Below are 22,214 nucleotides of genomic sequence, written 5' to 3' on the forward strand. Positions count from 1 at the left end.
TAACACTCATCCAAGTTACACCCTGTGTTTTCCCTTTCTTAAGTTCCACCTGTGAAACCATCAAGTGTGTGTTCTTCTGCCTTACCTTACTCAATATGATTCCTTCTGGCTCCACCCAAGATGTGGCAAAGGAGATTTTAATCATTTCTTATAACCGAATTCTATTCCACTGTGTATATATACTACAACTTTCTTTTTTTAATATTTTACTCTAATATTTGTTTGTTATTAATATTATGCTACAAGATTGTAAAATTATTTAAAAATTTTTTTGGATTTTCCTTTTTGTTACCCTTCTTTGTTTTTGTTGCTGTAGTTATTATTGTTGTTATTGATGTCGTCATTGTTAGATAGGAGAGAGAGAAATAAAGAGAGGAGGGGAAGACAGAGAGGGGTAGAGAAAGACAAACACCTGCAGACCTGTTTCACTGCCTGTGAAGCGACTCCCCTGCTGGTGGGGAGCCGAAGGCTCTAACCAGGATCCTTACATGGGTCCTTGGGCTTCGAGCCACGTGTACTTAATCTACTGCGCTACTCCCCCTCAACTCCCAAGATTGTAAAATTATAATATATAGTTCCATAGCACACCACACCACCAAAGTCTTGTACCTCCCCTCCCAAAGGTAACCACCATAGCTCTTACAGGTCTTTCAGTTTGCTTGTCCTGTCTCTCTCTCTCTCTCACTCTCTTTTGCAAGTTCATGTGACTCCTGAGACCACATATGAATGAAACCATCTGGTAATTGTCTTTAATTTCTTTATTTCACTAAGCATAATCACCTCCATTTCTAGCCATTTTGTCCCAAAGGACATAATATCTGTTTTGATTGCAGAGTAGTATTCCATAGAGTATATAACCCATAATTTTTTTAGCCAGTCTCATCTGTTGGTGGATATTTAGGCTGCTTCCACTCTTTGGCTATTGTGAATTATGCAGCTATGAACATAGGGGTGCATATGTCCCTTCTAATTGGTTTTTGAGTGTCCATTGGATAAATGCCTAAGGGTGGTATTGCTGGGTCATGAGATAATTCCATTTTCGTTTAAGCCCTGTCCATACGGTCTTCTAAAGGGGCTGTACCAGGTTGCATTCCCAGCAGCAGTGTACTACAACTTTCTTAACTTATCTGTTGTTGGGCATCTGAGCTAATTCCAGCGTAGGCTATTATAAATAGTGTAGCTATGAACATAGGTGGACATAGATACCTTTGGTTAGGTATTTTTGCTTGCTTGCTCTCTTTCTCTCCTTTCCTTTTTTCTTTCTTCTCTCTTTCTCCCTTCCCTCTTTCTCTTCCTCTCTTTCTCTCCCTCTTTCTCTCTCTCTCTTTCATTGCTACCAAGTTATAGCTGGGTCTTGATGCCGACACTACAAATCTATTGTTCTTAGTGGCCATTTTTTCTTCCCCCCTTTTATATTTTATTTGATAGGTGAAGATGCTGCCCTACCTCCTTCCCATTAAGTAAAATTTATTTATTCTAGTGAAAGAGAGAGATAACAGCACTGTTCAGTTCTAGCAGAGGGGTTAGGGGGAGGGAGAGCGGGAGAGAGAAAGACACTTGCAGATGCGCTTCACTGCTCATGAAGTTTCCCCCAGCAGATGGGACTCTCACCCAGGTCCTTTTGCATTGTAACATGTGCACTTAGCTGGGAGCACCACCACCCAGTCCTCTTGTTTTTGTTTTCTTTCTTTTTTTAATTTATAAAAAGGAAACACTGACAAGACCATAGGATTAGAGGGGTACAACTCCACACAGTTTCCACCACCAGAACTCCGTATCCCATCCTCTCCCCTGACATCTTTCCCATTCTTTAACCCTCTGGGAGCATAGACTCAAGGTCATTATGGGCTGCAGAAGGTGGAAGGTCTGGCTTCTGTAATTGCTTCCCTGCTGAACATGGGCATTGACATGTTGATCCATATTCCCAGCCTGCCTCTCTCTTTCCCTAGTGGGGTGGGGTTCTGGGGAATCAGAGCTCCAGGACACATTGGTGGGGTTGTCTGCCCAGGGAAGTCTGGTTGGCATCATGCTAACATCTGGAACCTGGTGGCTGAAAAGAGAGTTAACATATAAAGCCAAACAAATTATTGGCTAATCATGAACCTAAAGGCTGGAATAGTGCAGATGAAGAGTTGCGGTGTGTGTGTGGGGGTGTGTGTCTCCATTTTGTAGATAGCTAGTAGGCCTATTTTAGTTATATTCCAAAGGGCCTGTAGCTATACTAGCTGTGTTTGTTTGTTTGTTTGTTTAGTTTTTTCTCCCCCCCCCCACCAGCCTGAAATCTGATATGCAGGTAGATCCAAGTTATTGCCTGAAGAGATGATGTCATGACTGGAAAAAGGACCAGAAAGCTGGATCAGGGAAGAGAGTAGCTCCCAAATATGGGAAAGGTGTATAAATATTGTTGACTGTAAATCCCATCAATTTGATGTGATCTGGGACCCATATTCAGCTTAGGAGCCTGTGTGACCGACCTCTGCATCCCTGTAGAGCTGAGCTCGCGTTCTGTGGTCATCAGTAGCAACGTTCAAGCTGCCCCAGCAGGACCCATCTTCTTCAGGTGTAGCATAGAGTATGTTGTCCAGCCTCCCTTTGGAGGATGGAACATTCTCTACAGTTGTTGATCTGAGGGCAAGATCCTATGAGGGCCCACAAAGGGGGGGGGGGGGTTCTATTTTGTTGTTCCTGATAGAGGTGGCCGGTAACAATGGAGAGAGGGGTTTATTTGAGGTCGAGATTCCCAAACAGACATGATGGCCCTTTTTTTTTTTAATTTCCCTTTAGTTGTGCTTGCTGTTTTTTTCATTGTTGTTGTAGTTGTCTTTGTTAGGTAGGACAGAGAGAAATGGAGAGAGGAGGGGAAGGCAGAGGAGAGAGAGAGAAAGATAGACACCAAAGACCTGCTTCACCGCCTGTGAAGGGACTCCCTCCCTGCAGGTGGGTAGCCGGGAGCTCGAACCCGGATCCTTATGCAGGGGTCCTTGTGCTTCGTGCCACGTTCACTTAACCCGCTGCGCTACCACCCGACTCCCTTGTCTTTGTTTTCTTTGGATAAATCTTAGGAGAAGAATTACCAGTTTATAGGATAGTTCATTTTTGTTATTCTGAGGCATCTCCGGACTATTTTCCACAGGGCTTGAACCCATTTACATTTCCACCAGTAGTGTTAGCAGGGTTCCTTTTTCCCCACATCCTTTCTGATATATGACATTCTCAAGGGTGTGAAATGGTATTTTATTGTTGTCTTTATTTGCATTTCTCTCATAATAAGTGATCTTGAGCATTTATTCCTATGTCTGTTTGTCATCTGGGTATCTTCTTTGGTGAAGATTCTGCTCATATCCTCTGCACACTATTTAAAAGTAAAGTAAGAGAGGGGGGAGACGGAGGGAGGAGGGGGGAAAAGAGGGAGATAGAGATAAATTAGACCTCTCTCTGCTCAGTTCTGGCTTATGGTGGTGCCAGGGAATAGACCTGGAGGCTTGGAGTCTCAGACATGCTGTGTTCTCTGACATGCCGTCCTATTTCCTCTGGCTTGGTCCTCTCCCCATTTTTTAATAAGGTTATTTTGTTATTGTTGTTGTTGCTGTGTTTTATGAGCTCTTTATGTTTTGGTTATTCATATGATCCTCACTTTAGTTGGTTGCCTTTTTTTGTTTTGGTGGAAGTACTGATGTGTAGGCACCTATCACATATGACAATGAAATCATTATTTCCCTAATAAAACAATTTTAAATGTTTAAAAACAATAATACCATTATATATTGATCAAAACAGTATAAATCTAATTTTCAATGAAAAAGTATTCAAAGACTAGTTACAATGGCTTCGGTTTTTTAATTTATTTATCTTGACTAGAGACTGGGAGAAATTGAGAGGTATGGGGAAGATAGGGAGGCAGAGAGAAATAGAGACACCTGCAGCCCTGTTTCACTATTTGTGAAGATTCCCACCTGCAGGAGGGGACCAGGAGCTTGATCCGTGGTCCTTGCTCACTGTAACATGTGCACGCAACTGGGTGCACAGCCACCAACCCCAGAATAGTTTTATTTTACATTTTACAAAATCAAGTTACAGGAGACTGGCGGTAGCGCAAGGAACCGCCAGTGTAAGGATCCTGGTTCGAGCCCCTGGCTCCCCACCTGCAGGGGAGTTGCTTCACAGGCGGTGAAGCAGGTGTGCAGGTGTCTTTCTCCCTCTCTTGTCTTCTCCTCCTCTCTCTATTTCTGTCTGTCCTATCCAACAATGACGACATCAATAATAACAATAATAACTACAACAACAAAACAACAAGGGCAACAAAAGGGAATAAATAAAAAATATTTTTAAAAATATCAAGTTATCTGGCGTAATAGAAGATAACTAGATTCTTTTTTTAAGATTCTATTTATTTATTAGTGAAAGAGATAGGGAGAAGCTAGGAAGAGAGAGAGCAAGATAGAACCAGAGCATCACTTTGGTACATGTGGTGCCATGGATCAAACTCAGGACTCATGGTTGAGAGCCCAACGTGTTATCCATTGCACCACCTCCCTCCCACATGCTAACTAGATTCTTTTTTTTTTTTAAGTTTTTAAAAAAAATTTTAATACTTATTTTCCCTTTTGTTGCCCTTTTTTTTTTTTATTGATGTTGTTATTGATGTGTCGTTGTTGGATAGGACAGAGAGACATGGAGAGAGGAGGGAAAGACAGAGGGGGAGAGAAAGACAGACACCTGCAGACCTGCTTCACTGCCTGTGAAGTGACTCCCCTGCAGGTGGGTGAACCTGGGGCTTGAACCAGGATCATAACACCGGTCCTTGTGCTTGATAACTAGATTCTTATACCTGCTTCTGTATTCAAATATTCGAAATGTGTCATTTTGTTTATAATATAGAAAGTGAATTTCACCTCACAAAGAGATGTAGTTGACTAAGGGAGAATTTTAACGGCCTTTTAGATAGTTGTGAATATTTTGCTTTGATTGTAAACTGTTCTTATTTTTTCTTAGATAGGAAAGGAAAGGTAATAATGGAGGGAGAGAGATAGCTAGCCATAGTCCTGCTTCCTTATGTGTGGCACCAAGGGCCTAACAAAGGGCCTCCTGTATGCAAAGCATGTACTTCACCACTGAGCCACCCAAAGGCAGTTTCATAAAGATTAACTTCCATATAGTCTGAGATTCCATCAGTGAGCTTCCCCTACATGTTACATTTAGATGTTACATTGACCTATCCATGGCATCTTTGGATCTGAGGTTATTTTAATGTCATCCATTGGTCATATTGAGTCTACTTGGGCATCAACAGAGACCACAGTGCCTCATTCACATGGACCTGGGGCAACCAGGGGCTTGTGATTGTAATTAACTGCAGCTGCATCTCCAACGTCTGACAGGACAGAGTAGTACCCAGCAGTTCAGGGTTTCCCTAACTCTGACTCATATGCAGTGCCAGACTTTATGATGAGACAGAAATCACCTGCAGGCACCGGGCGGTGGTGCATCTGGTTGAGCACACATGTTGCAGTGCGCAAGGTCCTGGCTTCGAGACCCCCACTTCTCACCTGCAGGGGGAAAGCTTTGTGAGTGGTGAAGCAGGGCTGCAGGTGTCTCCCTCTGCAGGTGTCTCTCTCTCTCCCATTTCCTTCTCAATTTCTGGCTATCTTTATCCAATAAATAAATAAAGGTACTTAAAAAAAAATTCTGGCTGTCTCTATCCAATAAATAAAGATAAAAAAAAGAAAAAAGAAATCACCTGCATCAGCTGTAAATGATCTCTAAGACTTTTTTCCCCTTGCTAATTTGAAGGAGTGTAAGAAAGAGAGTAAGTCAAAATATTTTCATTTCATTATATTATTCCATAGTGTTGCAAGAGAAAAGACTATGAAAAGAATGGTTCTTCCTCTACTATATCTCAGGTTGTTAAGCTTCCTTTGTGTAAGAATCTTTAAGCTACTTACGTCCTTTTGGATTTTTTGTTTGTTTGTTTTGTTTTGTTTTGCTACAAGGGAGTGGGCGGGGACCCAACTCACCAGAAAATAGGCCTTGCTTCTTTTGACAAAACAAAGATTTATATAGTCTGTTAAGTTTCTCCTCTAATAGGGAACCAGTATTAAATTTAAAACTCAAACTAAAATATTATTATTATTATTGATGTCATCATTGTTAGATAGGACAGAGAGAAATGGAGAGGGGAGGGGATGGCAGAGAGGGGGAGAGACAGACACCTGCAGACCTGCTTCACCGCCTGTGAAACAATTCCCCTGCAGGTGGAGAGCCGGGGGGCTTGAACTGGGATCCTTACGCTAATCCTTGGACTTTGTGCCATGTGCGCTTAACCTGCTGCACTACTGTCCGACTCCCAAGTAAAATATTTTTTTAAAGAGGGTATTTTGTTTTGTTTTTATGATTGTAAAGCTGATTTGAGCCTGATACTTGCTGGCTATATGACCTGGGGCAAATTACTTTAAAAAACTATATATATATAAATATATATATATATATACATATATATATATATACATACACTAGGCATTACTAGAATTAGAGATAGTGTATGGAGTCTGGATACCTGCCATATGGCCATATGATTGGTATATGCTTACTTTATGGTAGCTGTATATTGTTAGTAAGTTAGACGTATGTACAGTTGCTATAGAAACACATTTTCCCTTATTACTACTGCATGATAACACCTATACTACCTTCTCCCTACAATAAAGAATTGGGTTCAAAGTGCTGTTTTGCCACTGACCAATTGAGTAGTACTCATGAAGCTTTCTCCCTGCCGGTGGGGACCAGCAGCTTGAACCCAAGTCCTTGTGCACTGTAGTGTGCATTTAACGAGGTATGCCACCGCCTGGCCCCCTCGTTGGTGAATTTTGTCAACTTTAGAAATTTCACACTTTGCTTAATGGTTATCTTTCTACTACGACAGAATTTTACAATTGAAAAAAGATTCTAAAGAGCTTAAGGACTATGATTATGACATTGATATTTAGATAATGAAACCAAGACCCACCAAGGTAGCCTTTACTTCTAGAACTACTCAATTGGGTTCAAGCCGCTGGTCCCCACCTGTAGGGAGAAAGCTTCATGAGTGGTGAAACAGAGCTGCAGGTGTCTTTCTCTTTCCCTCTGTATCTTCCCCTCCTTTCTCAATTTCTTTGTCGCTATCTAAAAATAAAGAAAAATGAAAATAAAATTCACCAATGATTAACTTATTAAAATGTGGATGTCATAGGAAAGAAAAGAGATAGTTAAATACTAATAAATTTAAAACACTTATATAAAACAAAACAACATTGAACTTTGAATCAAAATCTGTATTAATTTTTTTATTAATCACTATCAGGGTTATTGATGGGGCTCATTGCCTGCGGTATGAGTCCACTGCTTCCAGTTGTTGCATTTTCTCTTCCCCTCCTTCTCATTCCACCTCTTCCTCTTCTTTTTTTAAATTTTTTAAATTTTTATCGTTGTTATTATTGATGTCGTCATTGTTGGATAGGACAGAGAGAAATGGAGAGAGGAGGGGAAGACAGAGAGGAGGAGAGAAAGATAGACACCTGCAGACCTGCTTCACCGCCTGTGAAGCGACTCCCCTGCAGGTGGGGAGCCACCGGGGGCTGGAACCGGGATGCTTACACTGGTCCTTGTGCTTTGCGCCTCGTGCGCTTAACCCGCTGAGCTACGGGCCGACTCCCCATCTTTTTTTTTTTTAATTCAGAAGTTTTTAAGTCATGTGATTTTTAGTTTGAAGACCAATCACAGTGGGACAACAAGACAATCAGTACATGCTGATGAAATACATGTTACACCTTTGCTGCTTTTTGTTTGTTTTTGCTTTGTCTTTTATTTATTTGATTATTTTTATTAGTAATTTAATAATGGTTAACAAGATTGTAAGACAACAGGGGTACAGTTCCTACCACCAGAGTTCTTTGTCCCGTCCCCTCTATTGGAAGCTTCTCTATTTTTTTTTAACTCATTATTGGATATAGACAGAAACTGAGAGGACAGAGAGAGTGAGAGATAGTGCAGGCCTGCTTCACCACTCATGAAGGTGGAGAGCAGGGTCTTGAACCTGAGTCTTGGCACATTGTAATGAGTGAGCGTAACTAAGTGTGCCACCACCTTGCCCCTAAACTTCCCTGTTTTTTTTCCCCTTTTTAAAAATTCTTTTTCAATATTTATTTATTTATTTATTATGAAATAAAAAATACTGACAAGTCCATAGGATAATAGGGGTACAATTGCCACACAGTTTCTACCACTAGAGTTCCATATCCCATCACCTCCCTTGAAAACTTTCCTGGGGGGTCCGGTGGTAGCGCAGTGAGCTAAATGCACAAGTTAAGTGCACGTGACGCAAAGTGCAAGGGCCAGCTTAAGGATCCTGGTTCGAGCCCCTGGCTCCCCACCTGCAGAGGGGTTGCTTCACAAGTGGTAAAGCAGGTCTGCAGGTGTCTATCTTTCTCTCCCTCTCTCTGTCTTCCCCTCCTCTCTCAATTTCTCTTTGTCCTATATGACAGTAATAACAACAACTAAAAACAACAAGGGCAACAAAAGGCCTCCAGGAGCAGTGGATTTGTAGTTCAGGCACTGAGCCTCAGTGATAACCCTGGAGGCCCGAAAAAGAAAAAGAAAGCTTTCCTTTTCTTTATCCCTCTTGGAGCATGGACCCGGGGCTTCCCTATTTTTATATCCCTCAGGAAGCATGAACCAAAATCCTTTATGGGATGTAGAAGGTGAGAGTTCTGGCTTTTCATAATTGCTTCTTTTCTGGGCATGGGCATTGACAGGCTGATCCATATCCCCAGCCTGTTTCTATCTTTCCCTAGTGAGGTAGGGCTCTGAGGAGGTGAAGCTTCAGGACACATGCAGTGGGGGTCAAGCTCGAACCTGAGTGATGCACATGGCAAAGCAACGCCTGTGGTGTATTTCACCAAATCACAATTTAAGTGGATTTAACTCAATCTTTAGCTGTAACTTCTGGTTTATAGGAAGCATAAAGAGTAGAGAAATATAGTAAAGAGCCTCACAGAGAAACAGTACAACAAATGCAGAATAGAAATTAGTGTAATAAAAAAAGAATGCTCTGAGGTAAAGACAGACCACTACTTGTGGTCTGGGAGGTGGCACAGTGGCTAAGGCACTACACTCTCAAGCATGAGGTCCTAATATCCATCCCCGGCAGCACATGCACCAGATTGATGTCTGGTTCTTTCTCTCTCTCCTCCTACCTTTCTAATAAATAAATAAATAAATAAATAAATTTTTAAAAAAGACCTCTACTTTTTGGTTTTTCCTCTGATATACTACTACGGCTAGTTGGATCTCTATAGCCCATATTATTTTGATAGTAGAGAAACCTTTTTATTTTCCTCCAAGATATTGTTTATAAGGAGCATTCTCTTGCTATTCAGATATTTTAGTTGAATTAATGATCTGATGCCAGTTTAAATCAATGTTATGTATCAGTTAAATAATGGTCTTCTGGGTTTTTTAAAAATATTTATTTATTCCCTTTTGTTGCCCTTGTTGTTTTATTGTTGTAGTTGTTGCTATTGATGTCATCATTGTTGGATAGGACAGAGAAATGGAGAGAGGAGGGGAAGACAGAGAGGGAAAGATAGACACCTGCAGACCTGGTTTACTGCTTGTGAAGCGACTCCCCTGCAGGTGGGGAACCAGGGCGGGGGGTGGGGGGGGCCTCTAACCTGGATCCTTACTCCAGTGCTTAACCTGCTGTGCTACTGCCGGACTTCTGGTCTTCTGGTTTTTATCTGTTCATTTCAGATAGTCTCTCACATCATTTAAAAATATATATTTATTTACTTATTCCCTTTTATTGCCCTTGTTTTATTGTTGTTCTTGGTGTCATCGTTGTTGAATAGGACAGAGAGAAATGGAGAGAGGAGGGGAAGACAGAGAGGGGGAGAGAAAGACACCTGCAGACCTGCTTCACTGCTTTTGAAGCGACTTCCCTGCAGGTGGGGAGCCGGGGGGTTTGAACCGGGATCCTTAGGCCAGTTCTTGTGCTTTGCGCCACCTGCGCTTAACCCGCTGCGCTACCGCCCGGCTTCCACACATCATTCTTAAATACTAATTACTAGAGTCAAAATAAAGACAAACATACTTAATATTTTCTATTGTTGTTTTATAAGGCACAGCTGGTGGATCTGAAATCTGAATTGACAGAGACCCAAGCAGAGAAAGTTGTGCTGGAAAAAGAAGTCCATGATCAGCTTTTACAGTTGCACTCCATTCAGCTTCAGCTTCATGCTAAAACTGGTCAGAGTGTTGACTCTGGTACCATTAAGGCAAAATTGGTAAGTAGTTTGTGTGTAACAGATGCTTATAACTTAAAGGATACAGAGAACAGTTTTTTTTTAATTTTTAAAATTTTTTATTTATTTATTGGATAGAGACAGAAATCGAGGGGGAAGGGAGGAATAGAGAGGGTGAGAGACAGAGAGACACTTGCAGCACTGCTTCACCACTTGTGAAGTGTCCCCCCTGCAGGTGGGGACTGGGGGCTAGAACCTAGGTCTTTGCTCACTGTAACATGTACGCTCAACCAGGTGCACTACCACCCGACCCCTCAGACAAAAGTTTTTTAAGGGTTGTATAAACCTATATTTTACTCATTGTTAACTTTTAGTTTTTTCCTACTTTATTGACAAGTTAATGATTTATAATATAGTTGTTGAGCAGAGGACAATTTTAATGGGGACTTTTTAATTATAAAAGTTAACATGTGTTCATTAGAAAATTCAGAAGATGATTTCATTATCTAGACGTGTTTGGAGTAATATAAAAGATAGCTGTTCATTGATCAACTCAAATAGGGATTTTTAAAATTAGTGATTTAATAATGAAACAAGATTGTGGGATAAGATAACACAATAAGATACCATTCCTACCACCAGAGATCTATATCCCTTCTATTGGAAGCTTCTCTGCTCTTTATCCCTCTGGGAGTATGAACCAAAGGTCTTTATGGGCTGCAGAAGGTGGGAGTTCTGGCTTCTGTAATTGCTTCTCTGCTGGACATGGGTGTTGGCAGGTCGATCCATACCCCCAGCCTGTTTCTATCTTTCCCTAGTGGGGCAGGGCTCTGGAGAGGTGGGGTTCCAGGACTCATTGGTGAGGTTGTCTGCCCAGGGAAATAAGGTTGGCATCATGGTAGCATCTGCAACTTGGTGGCTGAAAGTCATTAAGATATAAAGCTGAACAAATTGTCGAATAACCAGGAACCTAAAGGTAAGAATAGAGCAGATGAAATATTTAAGGTATAGAATAGGAATTTTTATGTCTAAAAATAACTGTTTAAAAGATATTTGTGAATGACATCTAAACAAATAGTGATTTAGTTCAGCTGCATGTAGCAGAAATCCCAAGTACCATCGAGATTATTCTTGAATACAAATTATTCTCTCTCAGTTAAAGAAGAGAGTGCAGAACTGATGTTACAGTTCCACAGACAGCAGAGATCCAAGATCTTTCCATTGTTGTGCACTGCCATTTTTAGTTCATAGTTCCCGTTCTCAGAAATTTTAGAAATGTATTTTATTTTTCATACAACATAGAAAGATGAGAGCGTGAGAAGATGAGAGAGAGAGAGCAGAGTACCACTTCAGTTCATATGGTGCCTAGGACCAAGCCAGAATCTTTAGGCATGCGCATCCTGCACTCCACCAGCTAGGCCACTTCCCAGCTGCCCCAGGACTGTTCAGGTCTGCCATCCAGCCCGGAAGTGGGATGACTCTAAGGGATGGGCAAAAGGTTGCTTCCTAATTACATTAACGTTACATTAACCTCCTCCTCTTTTCTCTCTGTCTCTCTCTCTCTCCCATCAGGGTTATCACTGGGGCCTGTGTATGAATCCTGCTCCTAGTGGCCATTTTCCCTTCCCTCCCCCCACTTTTTTTTTTTTGGATAAAGAAATAAATTAATCAAGGAGATAGCATAATGGTTATTCAAATAGACTACTATGTCTGAGGATTTGAGGTCCCAGATTCAATCTCCTGTACCACCATACGCCAGAGCTGAGCAGTCCTCTGGTTAAAAAAAAAAGAAAAAAATATATATATAATCAATAATTTTTTAAAAGAGAAATCGAGATGGGAGTAGGAAATAGATAGGGAGACACTTGCAGCCGTGCTTAACCACTCAGGAAGCTTCCCACACACAGGTGGAAACTGGGGGCTCGAACCCAGGTCCATCCAAGTGCGCAGTAATGTGTGTACTCAACCAAGTGTGCCACTGCCTGACCCCACATTAACTTTGTTTAAAGAACTTCTCAGGAAATGCTTCCCAACAACTTGTGCCAGGCATTGCAGCCTCCTCACTCACAACCCAACCCCGAGCCACTTGTTATCGTAGAGAAAACCTTAGATGATCTCATTTCAGTCTAACCTTATGTTTATTGAAGATGCACTGTGATCCAAACACTGTTAACTGTAGCAAGCACAGTAAAAAGACTGAGCTTGAGAGAGGCAGATAATAAACTGATATTAAAGAGATTAATACTTTAAATTTTTACTTGTCTTCTTTTAATTGCATTTGATTGGTTCATTAGTTTCTAACACATAGGTTAGCATTTATATGATCTATTTAAATGAGCATATTTCCTTCTGAAATTGTGTGTGGTTTTTTTTTTTTTTTGGTGTCACCAGGATTAGGATTTTTGCTGTGGCTCAGTGCTTGTACATGATCCCACTGCTCCTAGCAGCCACTTTTGTTTTTTATCTTTTCTTTTACTTTTTTTGTTCTTGTATGATAGAGACAGAAAGAAATAGGAGAGTCAGGGGGGAAGAGAGAGAGAGAGAGAGAGAGAGAGAGAGACCGACCTGCAGCACTGCTCCAGTGCTCTTGAAGTTTCCCCTCTGCAGGTGGGAACTGGGGGGCTTGAACCCAGGCCCTTAAACACATTCTACTTGGTGTGCCCTCGCGTGGCCCCTCTTGAAGTTTTAAATTCTGAAATTCTATGAATCTAAGTGCTATTTCATTTAACTGAAATGAGGTAGATTCATAAATACTTTGGAGTATTTGATAATAACATCGGGAAATGTTGCACATTTTCACTAGAATATACTTTATCTGCAATTTTAACATTGAATTTGAAACAAGGTACCGTAGTGAAAATACACTGAATCAGGTATGCTGACTAGTTCTAATAAAAATTTACTGCGATAATTGTTATTGCTTTTGGATTTGCAAATACGTTTGTTCTAATGAACTTTACCTGATTGATTCTCAATCTAAGGACATTTCCCTTGTAATGATTATACCACTAGGTAAAATCATTTGTTCAATGTTTTTCTAATTCGAAAACTTTTTTCTTATATCTTAAGTCTGTCCCCTCTGTGGATGAACTGGTAAGTATGCCATTTCTGCTTTGCTTTAATATGTCCTGTGAAATTGTATTTGTTGTTTTTGCCTATCTTGGTGTTGTCACTTTGTATTTGAAATTGATGTTAATGATTTAAAGAAAAAAGAAAGTTTGATGTGCTAGTACCTGGAAAGTTCAGTCGGTGGCTCATTGCTCTTTTCTTTTGCTACATTTTGTTAAAGTTTTTGTTTTGGGTGGGGAGCTGGCAAAATACCGAGTTGTCAGAAAAGGCCTGGCACATTTTTGCAAAGGAAAATGCGTCATGATTTTTTCCGACAACCCAGTAGTTCACCTGAGGAGGCATCAGCATCAGCTTTGCTTGTGCATGTGACCTAAGTTAGAGCCCTTAGTCCCATGGCGTTGCAGGCAGCTTTGATACTGTGGTCTCTCTTACCTGAAAAAAATCAACCCAGAATGGTAAAGCCCCAGCAGCAACAAAAGAAAAAAAGAGGGAATTAATTTTTCTGTTGGGTATGATTTGTAGTCATTATTTGGCAGGTTCCTCAGTTTCTGATGGTATCAGAGCCTTGTAACTTTCAAGCCTCTACTAAAAAGAGCAACCGTTACTTAAAAGAGCAATTGGTTTTCCTACTTAAGTGTTTTGGCCTCGTTTTCCTTCACCTTTCCTGTTTGAAAATAATGTGCATGTTGGTTTTGTGTTCATCCGGTGCATGTCTTATAATTTTAGCAGTCTTCAGAATAATTGTGTGATCTTTGAAATAACTGACTCTTACTTAAAGCCCACTGTCAGAAATTATTTTGAAAAAAGAAATATATGAATTCTTATGTTTCTCACTATCCAACCTAACCAGGTTTCAAATTGATTTTGCTTCTTTTGAAAAATAAATTATATTGACATCTAAATACAAAATCAACATTCTTAGTTGCTACTTAATAATAGTTTAATAATTTAGTTTAATTTAATTTGTAGACCCGACAGTGATTTTCTGTAGTTTTCTTTGTTCTTTTTTTTTGCTTGCATCTGTTAATTTCAGACCTGAAAGATTGTCATATTTATTAGGGATTGGAATGATTAAAGTGGTAGATTAAAACTATGAATTTCTTAAATGATGTATAAATACCTCTTTAAGGTAATTTTAAGTAGATAATCTTTAACTTAATATTTAGTTACTCCATAAACCAAAGACTTCTTGATCTTTTAGGAATGCTTTTTCTGAAATAAACAATACTAACTTTAATAAGTGTCATAAAGAGATATAACTGTTTATCATCTTTGGGACTGAAATCTGCCTTTTTAGGAAACAGGTTCTGAAATAAATGGAAATATTAATAATTTCAAAGTTACTATAGGAGGATTCTAAGTTATTAAATTCACCAAAAACTATTATCTAGAAATTATGTTCTAATGATTCTGTTTCTATACAAGTTGAAAAAGCCTAATTAGTCTTCCTTATAAATAATCATGGATATAATAACAAATATTTCTAACTAAAGAAGTAATAATAACATCCAATATTTGGTGGTTGTTATTCACTTAACATATCTATATGTATATATATATATTGTTTCTAAGATTGTGCCATGTAAATTATATATATATTGATGTTGAAGTATGTTATGTGTTGATATACTATATGATTTATTTATCTCAAAACAGTAGACCAAAGCAGAGTTAATTTACTACTAAAAATATATTCCAGAAAACTGAATGTTTGCTTAAATTTCTTTCTCAGCTTCCTTATATGGAAAATAAAAAAAGAGCAAATAATAGCAGTAACCATACAATAGGAACTATCATTTATCATTTGCTCAAGAGAAACTATTTTTTTCTGGTGCTGAGGTAGATATTTAAAGTTTCATAAGTAAGACGTGGTTGCTTAGTGAGGGACAGTGTGTTCCATACCTCATCAACAGGTGCAACTGTATTTTCATAGGATTTATAGATTCTATAAATTAGTGAGTCATTAAAAGCAGTTCTTCTTAGGATATTGACCATATTTTTTTCTTTCTTTTTTTCTTTCTTTTTTTTTTTTTTTTTATGGTCTTCTTGACTCCAGAATCACATTTATCAAAGCCTGTCCTCACCAGAAGCCAGCGATTCACTGCTCTGAAGAAAAAAAAAAAAAAAGACTTTGGGTAGGGGGCAGATAGCATAGTGGTCATACAGAGGGCACTCATGCCTGTTGCTCCAAAGACCTGTAAGCCAGAGCCGAGCAGTGCTCTGGTAAAATAAAATAAAGTAACACTTAGAACATCTACCAGGGCCCTTACTCAATTCTCACATGGGTTTTATTAAAGTAAATCGAAAATGATTTCTTACATTTGAATTTGTAGTAAAAAAATGTGACAGAGATCTTGAGGTTATATTCTCTGACACTTACAAGTCCATCTGTATGGCCTATTAACAAGTGTAACAGTCTAACATCCTTTTGTAAAAGCTAGAATTAGTTATCCTCCCTACTTTATATTAGGCAAGTAAAGCAGTTATTCCCCTCAAAATATTTATTAATTTGCTTTAGCATGTAGATATATAGAGGAGTCAGATCCCAAAGTTCAGTGGGATCTTTAATATTCTTTAACATGTAAATACTTGGGGCCAGGTGGAGGTGCGCTTGGTATAGCAGACATTTTACAATTCACAAGGACCCAAGTTCAAGCCCCTGGTCACCACCTGTAGGAAATTGGGAAAGTTTCCTGAATGGTGAAGCAGTGTTGCAGGTGTTTCTCTTTCTCTCTCCACCTCTATGTCCCCTTTCCCTCTTGATTTGTCTCAAATAAATTAAGATAAAGTACTTAAAATGTGTAAACTTTTACAACTACTCTTTAGTGCAGTTGTTGTTAGCATTTCTCCATAACCATAAAATGTTTTCAAGTTAGTGTCCTAATGTAAGCATTGTAAATATCTTGCAGCTTTAAGATGAAATATAAAGTATATCTTTGTCACTAAGTGATTTTTGACTTGCTTTTTAGAATTGTTACACTAAAGTTATTTAAACACTTGAGATCAATCACTAGAGTGATTACTTTTAATTTCTGTTTAGTTTCTTGAATCATTTTTAGACAGCATAATAGAGAGCAGATTCACTTATCCCTTAAAGTCTCTCCTTTTTGAAGATTTCAGGGGTATAATTCCACAGTGCTCTGCCTCCTTCACCAAAGTTCAGTTATCCCATCACCCCCCCCACACACACACACACCTCTTCTAGCAATAACAGTAACCATCATTAGTTCTCAAAAGTCTTAGAGACAACTTGGTTTTTGTCACTTTGTTTGTTTGACAAGTTCACGTGTTCCAGTTCCCTATATTCTACATATGATAGTTGTGTTTCACTCCTTATTAACTTTGCTAAGCATAACCCAGTAACTTCTGATACTAGTTTAAAAGAAATAACTACAAATCGCAGTCTTTCATTTTATTGTCTGCTTTCATTGTTGGCATCATATACACTGTGCTCTTGTGTATTTTAAGGAACTTGATCTCTAGCTAAAAAGTCTTTGAAGTGTTTTAATTACATTGTGTGTTTTTTAAAATCACATTAGGAAAGAGAACTTGAAGCAAACAAAAAAGAAAAAATGAAAGAAGCTCAATTAGAGGCTGAAGTGAAGTTGTTGAGAAAAGAGAATGAAGCCCTTCGTAGACATATAGCTGTTCTCCAGGCGGAAGTCTATGGGGCAAGACTGGCTGCCAAGTACTTGGATAAAGAATTGGCAGGAAGGTGTGTTTAAAAAAAAGTAGGGGGTGGTCCGGGAGGTGGCGCAGTGGATAAGGCACGGGACTCTCAAGCATGAGGTCCAGTCCCCAGCAGCACATGTACCAGAGTGATGTCTGGTTCTTTCTCTCCTATCTTTCTCGTGAATAAATAAATAATCTTTTTTAAAAAATAAATTAAATAAAATATTAAAAAGAAAAGTGGGGCCAGCTGGTGGTGTACCTGGTTAAGTGTACACATTCTAGTACACAAGGACTGTGGGAGAGATAGCTTAATGTTATGCAAAGAGACTTTTATTGAAAGTCTCCAAGGTCTCAGCTTCAATCCCCCACACCACCATAAGCCAGAGCTGAACTTGAGCCTAGTACTGTGTGTGCTCTGGTAAAAAGTAAAAACAGTAACAAAAAAACAAGGGCCCAGAGGACCTAGTGGGATTTGAATTGTTATGTGGAAAACTGAGAATGTTACACATGTACAAATTATTGTATTTTATTTTTCTGTTAACTGTAAGCCATTAATTCCCCAGTAAAGATATATATATATATATATATATCTTTACTATAAGGACCTGGGTTCAAGTCCCTGGTCCCCACCAGCAGGGGGAAAGCTTTATGGGCAGTGAAGCAGTGCTGCAGGTTTCTTTGTCTCTCTCTATCGTCCTTCCCTCTACAATTCTCTCTGTCCTATCAAATAAAGTTTTACAGTATTAAAAAAAAAAAAAAAAAGCTGGTCCATGATACCTGGGCTGGCAAAATAGGTCTCCTGGATAGTGTGCCTGCGTTGCTCCCCCCACCCCCACAAGTGACCCAGATTGGAACCCAGTTCTTACCACATTGGTGCTGTGGTATCTTCCTTCCCCTCCTCTCTCTCTCTTTCATTTTTATTGGGAAGCTAATGGTTTACAGTGCAGCTGCTAACACATGGGTACCATTTATCATCCTCCCATACTTCATGCAACAGGACCTGAAGATTCCTTCCACCCACTCCTTTTCCTTTCCCAGAGTCCTTTTCTTTGGAGCAATACAGTATGCCTAGTCCAAGTTCTGTTTTGTGTTCTCTCTGTGTGTCCTTCATTCTTAATTTCCACCTATAAGTGAGGTCATTCCATTGTCCTCTCTTTTTTTAAAATAAATATTGATTCCCTTTTGTTGCCCTTGTTGTTTTATTGTTGTAGTCATTCTTGTTGTCATCGTTGTTGGATAGGACAGAGAGAAATGGAAAGAGGAAGGGAAGACAGAGAGGGGGAGAGAAAGATAGACACCTGCAGACCTGCTTCAGTGCTTGTGAAGCGACTCCCCTCAACTCCCCTGCAGGTGGGGAGCGGGGGGCTCGAACCAGGATCCCTACACCGGTTCTTGTGCTTTGCGCCACCTGCTCCCAACCCAGTGCGCCACCGCCTGACTCCCCATTGTTTTCTTTTGACTTGTTTCATTTAACATGTCTTCAAGTTCCATCCAGGATGGTACAAAGGAGATGACATCATTTTAACAGCTGAGTTGCTTCTAAGTTTTTGGCTATTACAAATTGTGCTGCTATGAAACACAGGTAGACATAGAGCTCTTCTGATAAGTGTGTTTCATATGGGTAACTTCACAGGAGAGAAATTGCTGGCTTATAGGGTAGGTTCATTTCTAGTGTTCTAAGAAATCTCCAGATTGTTTTCCACAACGGTTGGGGAGGGGGAATCTCTGGATTTCATAATTTCTTACGAAATAAATAAAATCTTTAAAAAAATTCTTTCTTTAATCTTTGCATTTTTAATTATTATGTGCCTTTGTTGGCTTATGTTTGATTTTTTTTTTTTCTTCTTATGCTTGAATTTTTCTGGATCTAGAACTCTATTTCCTTCAGTTTGGGATAAATTCACAGTTAATAATTCTTCAGTTAAAAATTCTGTACCAGGCCCAGACACCTGAGAGCACATGTTACAATGCACAAGGACCTGGGTTCGTGCCCCTGGTCTCTACCCCTTGGCAAGTGATGTAGCAGGGCTGCAGGTGTCTCTCTGTCTCTCTCTCTTCTCCTCTATCTCCCCATTCCCTCTGGATTTCTGATTGTCTATCTAATAAAGATAAAAAAAAATATTTTAAAAGAATTCTGCCCCTCCTTTGGCAGTCCTATAATGTGTGAACAGTGTTTCTCTTGATGTTGTCCTGTACTTTTTACAGTTTCTTCATTTGCTATAGGTCTCCTTCCTTCCTCCCTTCCTTCCTTTCTCTTTTCAGGGCTTTCATTATGATTTACCCTACATTGTCCTCCAGCTCACCACTTCAGCCTTTGGCTTCTTTTTTCTTTTTATGTTTTTTTTTTTTTGCTGGTAGATTACTCTTCTGGCTTTGTTTCTTTGTTTGTTTAGCTTAGCTATTGTGCTTTTTTTTTATATCTTTTGAGTCCTGTTATACTCCTCTCATACATTCTCTAATGTTGAACTTTTCATCTTGGTGAGAATCTGTAGCATGGTTTTCATGTCCTCTTTAGGAACTTTGTCCTGTTGAATTAAGTGTTTCCTTCCAATTGCTATTTTGATTTAACAGAGCAGGTAATTCCTTCTGTCTTCTCCTCTTGTTTGATCCTTTATTAAGACCTTGGCCCAGGTATCTGTCTTTCAGACTGAGTGGTCTCCTGGAGCTTGGAGTGGTGAATGATCAGTGATCATTAGGTTGCTTTGGGCAGTGTCTTAGCCTAGGTTGTGACAATTCTGCAGAAGCTCTGGGGTTGGTTGGGGCAAGGTCTGGTTAGCTGTAAGTCAGGAACGCAGCCCCAGGGTCTGTTACTACTGAAACTGAATTCCACTGTGGTGTCTTCCAGAGCTTTGGTAAGCTGTACCACCTGAAAGACTATAGTTGGGATTAACCCTGTTCCCCAGTTTCCTGATTTACTGCTCTTCATGTTTACACCATTTTTTGTAGGTCTACCAGCTCCAGGAGAAGTATCCAACATACTAGGGAGGAACTCCTTCCAGAACATCCCCCCAGGGTCTGTTATAAAACCTGAATTTCAATGTGGTCTTGTCCTCCTGAACTCAAGTTCCAGCCAGCTTGCATGGTTGAGCTGCCATCCTGGTTCCCCCTTTCCACTCTCAAGGTTCCTAATAAATTCCCTTTGCATCATTGCAGAATTACAGGAATGAATTGGGTTGAGTCTCTCTCTCTCTCTCTCTCTCTCTCTCTCACTCTCACTCACTCACTCACTCACTCACACTCATAATCTTCCGGCCGCAGTGGTATCTGTACCTGATAGATCTCTTTGGGTTGTGGTTTGTTGTCACATAGCCAGACTTTTATCTTCCATTCCTTCTCAGTGTCCCACCATCTAAATGCTGACCTTTCTGTCCTTTGCTGTGGCATATCTGTTTCTGTGGGTGTTTTTTCCATGTATTGTTGCCACCTTCTCATTGATGCCAAATCTCCTAATATACCTTTCATAATTCTTTCTGAGACCACTGAAACTCAATCTTTCTTGAGCCTCGAAAACATTGGAAACATAATTTCGTCATCATAATACTGAGTTCTGCCTATATTTAATTTTGACAGTCAACTATTCACAAATATTGGTGTTTTTTTTTTTTAGTTACTAGTACTAAATGATATTTTACTACTTGTTGTAATGTTACATTAAGAACTTATGTGGTGGTGTATTGCACCAAAATAAAGGACTCTGGGGGTGGGGTGGGGGGGGATTTCAGGTCTTAGTACAGGATGACAGAGAACCACCTAAGCTGGGTGTGAGAGTATTTTGTAGAAAGCTGAGAAATTGGATACATGTGCCAACTTACTGATAGCCATTAATCTCCTCCAGTGAAAGCATTAATAAAAAATAATTTTGAAAGGATGATGTGGATCAAGTAAAAAAAAATTTTCTTGAAGTTCACATTTTCTGATAACTTTTACCACATTTAAAAATAATTTTGGTAAGCTCATGAGAGGAAATGTTTTAGTACAGTTAGACTTAGCTAGAGACTAGGTAGTATCTAAGGTACTTAATCTAAAGATCGGGTAGCACCTGAGTTCATTGACCTTCCTTAATTGTAGGAAGACATGAAACATGACTTAGTTGCTATAGATGCCATAAATTATTTTTAGAGATAAGTAAAATATTTGACTACAGAAGGTTTAATTCATTTCCTCTCTCTTTTAAGGCTTTTTTATGAATGAGAGAAAGGGGGGAGAGAGGAAGAGAGCGAGCCAAAACAACATTCTGGAACACTTCATGCTGGGCATCGAACTTGGACCCCATTGCTTGAGAACCCAATGCCTTATTTGCTGTTCCACCTTGTGGGCAACCGTACTCTCTTTTTCAAAGCTGATTTCCCCTTGAAGATATCTTCTTCCAGATTTTTATGACTGTGTAAATCTGAGAAACATTGGGAAGATCCTAAGTATTACTGTTAATGCTAACATACTAGTGCAGAATTTCTTGTATTCAGTAATTTTTTTCTGAACTCCCCATAGTATGTATGTATGATGAAAAAGTAATTAAATGAACTCTTTTCTCAATATGAAGGGTCCAGCAAATACAGTTACTAGGACGAGATATGAAGGGACCCGCTCATGATAAGCTTTGGAACCAGTTGGAAGCTGAGATACATTTGCATCGTCACAAAACTGTTATCAGAGCCTGCAGAGGACGTAATGACCTGAAGCGACCAATGCAGGCACCACCAGGCCATGTATGTGTGCTTTGCTGACTTCCCACTCAGTCTTTTCTTTGATTAGAAGTTCTGGGACCGTGGTCCGGGAGGTGGCACAGTGGATGAATCACTGAACTCTCAAGCATGAGGTCCAGAGTTCAGTCCCTGGCAGCACATGTATACCAGACTTATGTCTGGTTCTTTCTCTCCTCCTGTCTTTCTCATTCATAAATAAATGAAATATTAATTTAAAAAAAAATGGAAGAAGTTCTGGGGCCAGACAGTGATGCACTTTTTTTGACTGCACACAGAACCATGTGCAAGGATTCTGGTTCAGGTCCCCCACACCCCCACGTATAGGGATGCAGTTTCACAAGCAGTGAAGCAAGTGTTTATCTAGTGTCAGTCTGCCTGTCTATCAAAAAAGGAGTTCCTGGAGGCAACGAACCCTGGTGACAACCTTGATGGCAATAAAAAAAAAAAAAAGATTTTTTAAAAACTTTTTTGTATTTTTTTTTTATTCTTGATCAAG

The 22,214-nt window shown here is 39.6% G+C and overlaps 1 protein-coding gene across 4 annotated transcripts in view; it reads left to right on the top strand.

Moving 5' to 3' along the window:
* The window catches only part of GOPC (golgi associated PDZ and coiled-coil motif containing), a 48,233-nt gene that overhangs the window by 12,874 nt on the left and 13,145 nt on the right, over nt 1–22,214 (top strand). For 3 of the 4 annotated variants that reach the window (XR_009549610.1, XM_060190560.1, XM_016187247.2), the window contains exons 2-5: nt 10,152–10,316; nt 13,344–13,367; nt 16,883–17,058; nt 21,556–21,721. Coding sequence is in view for 3 of the 4 variants with exons in the window: in XM_060190560.1 (XP_060046543.1) it covers nt 10,152–10,316; nt 13,344–13,367; nt 16,883–17,058; nt 21,556–21,721 (531 nt within the window). In the remaining variant the exon portion in view is untranslated. The remainder of the gene's footprint in view (nt 1–10,151; nt 10,317–13,343; nt 13,368–16,882; nt 17,059–21,555; nt 21,722–22,214) is intronic. The other variant, XM_007521025.3, reaches the window with a different exon arrangement.

The sequence above is a fragment of the Erinaceus europaeus genome, chromosome 4 (genome assembly GCF_950295315.1).
Source record: "Erinaceus europaeus chromosome 4, mEriEur2.1, whole genome shotgun sequence".
NCBI classification, from domain to species: Eukaryota; Metazoa; Chordata; class Mammalia; order Eulipotyphla; family Erinaceidae; genus Erinaceus; species Erinaceus europaeus.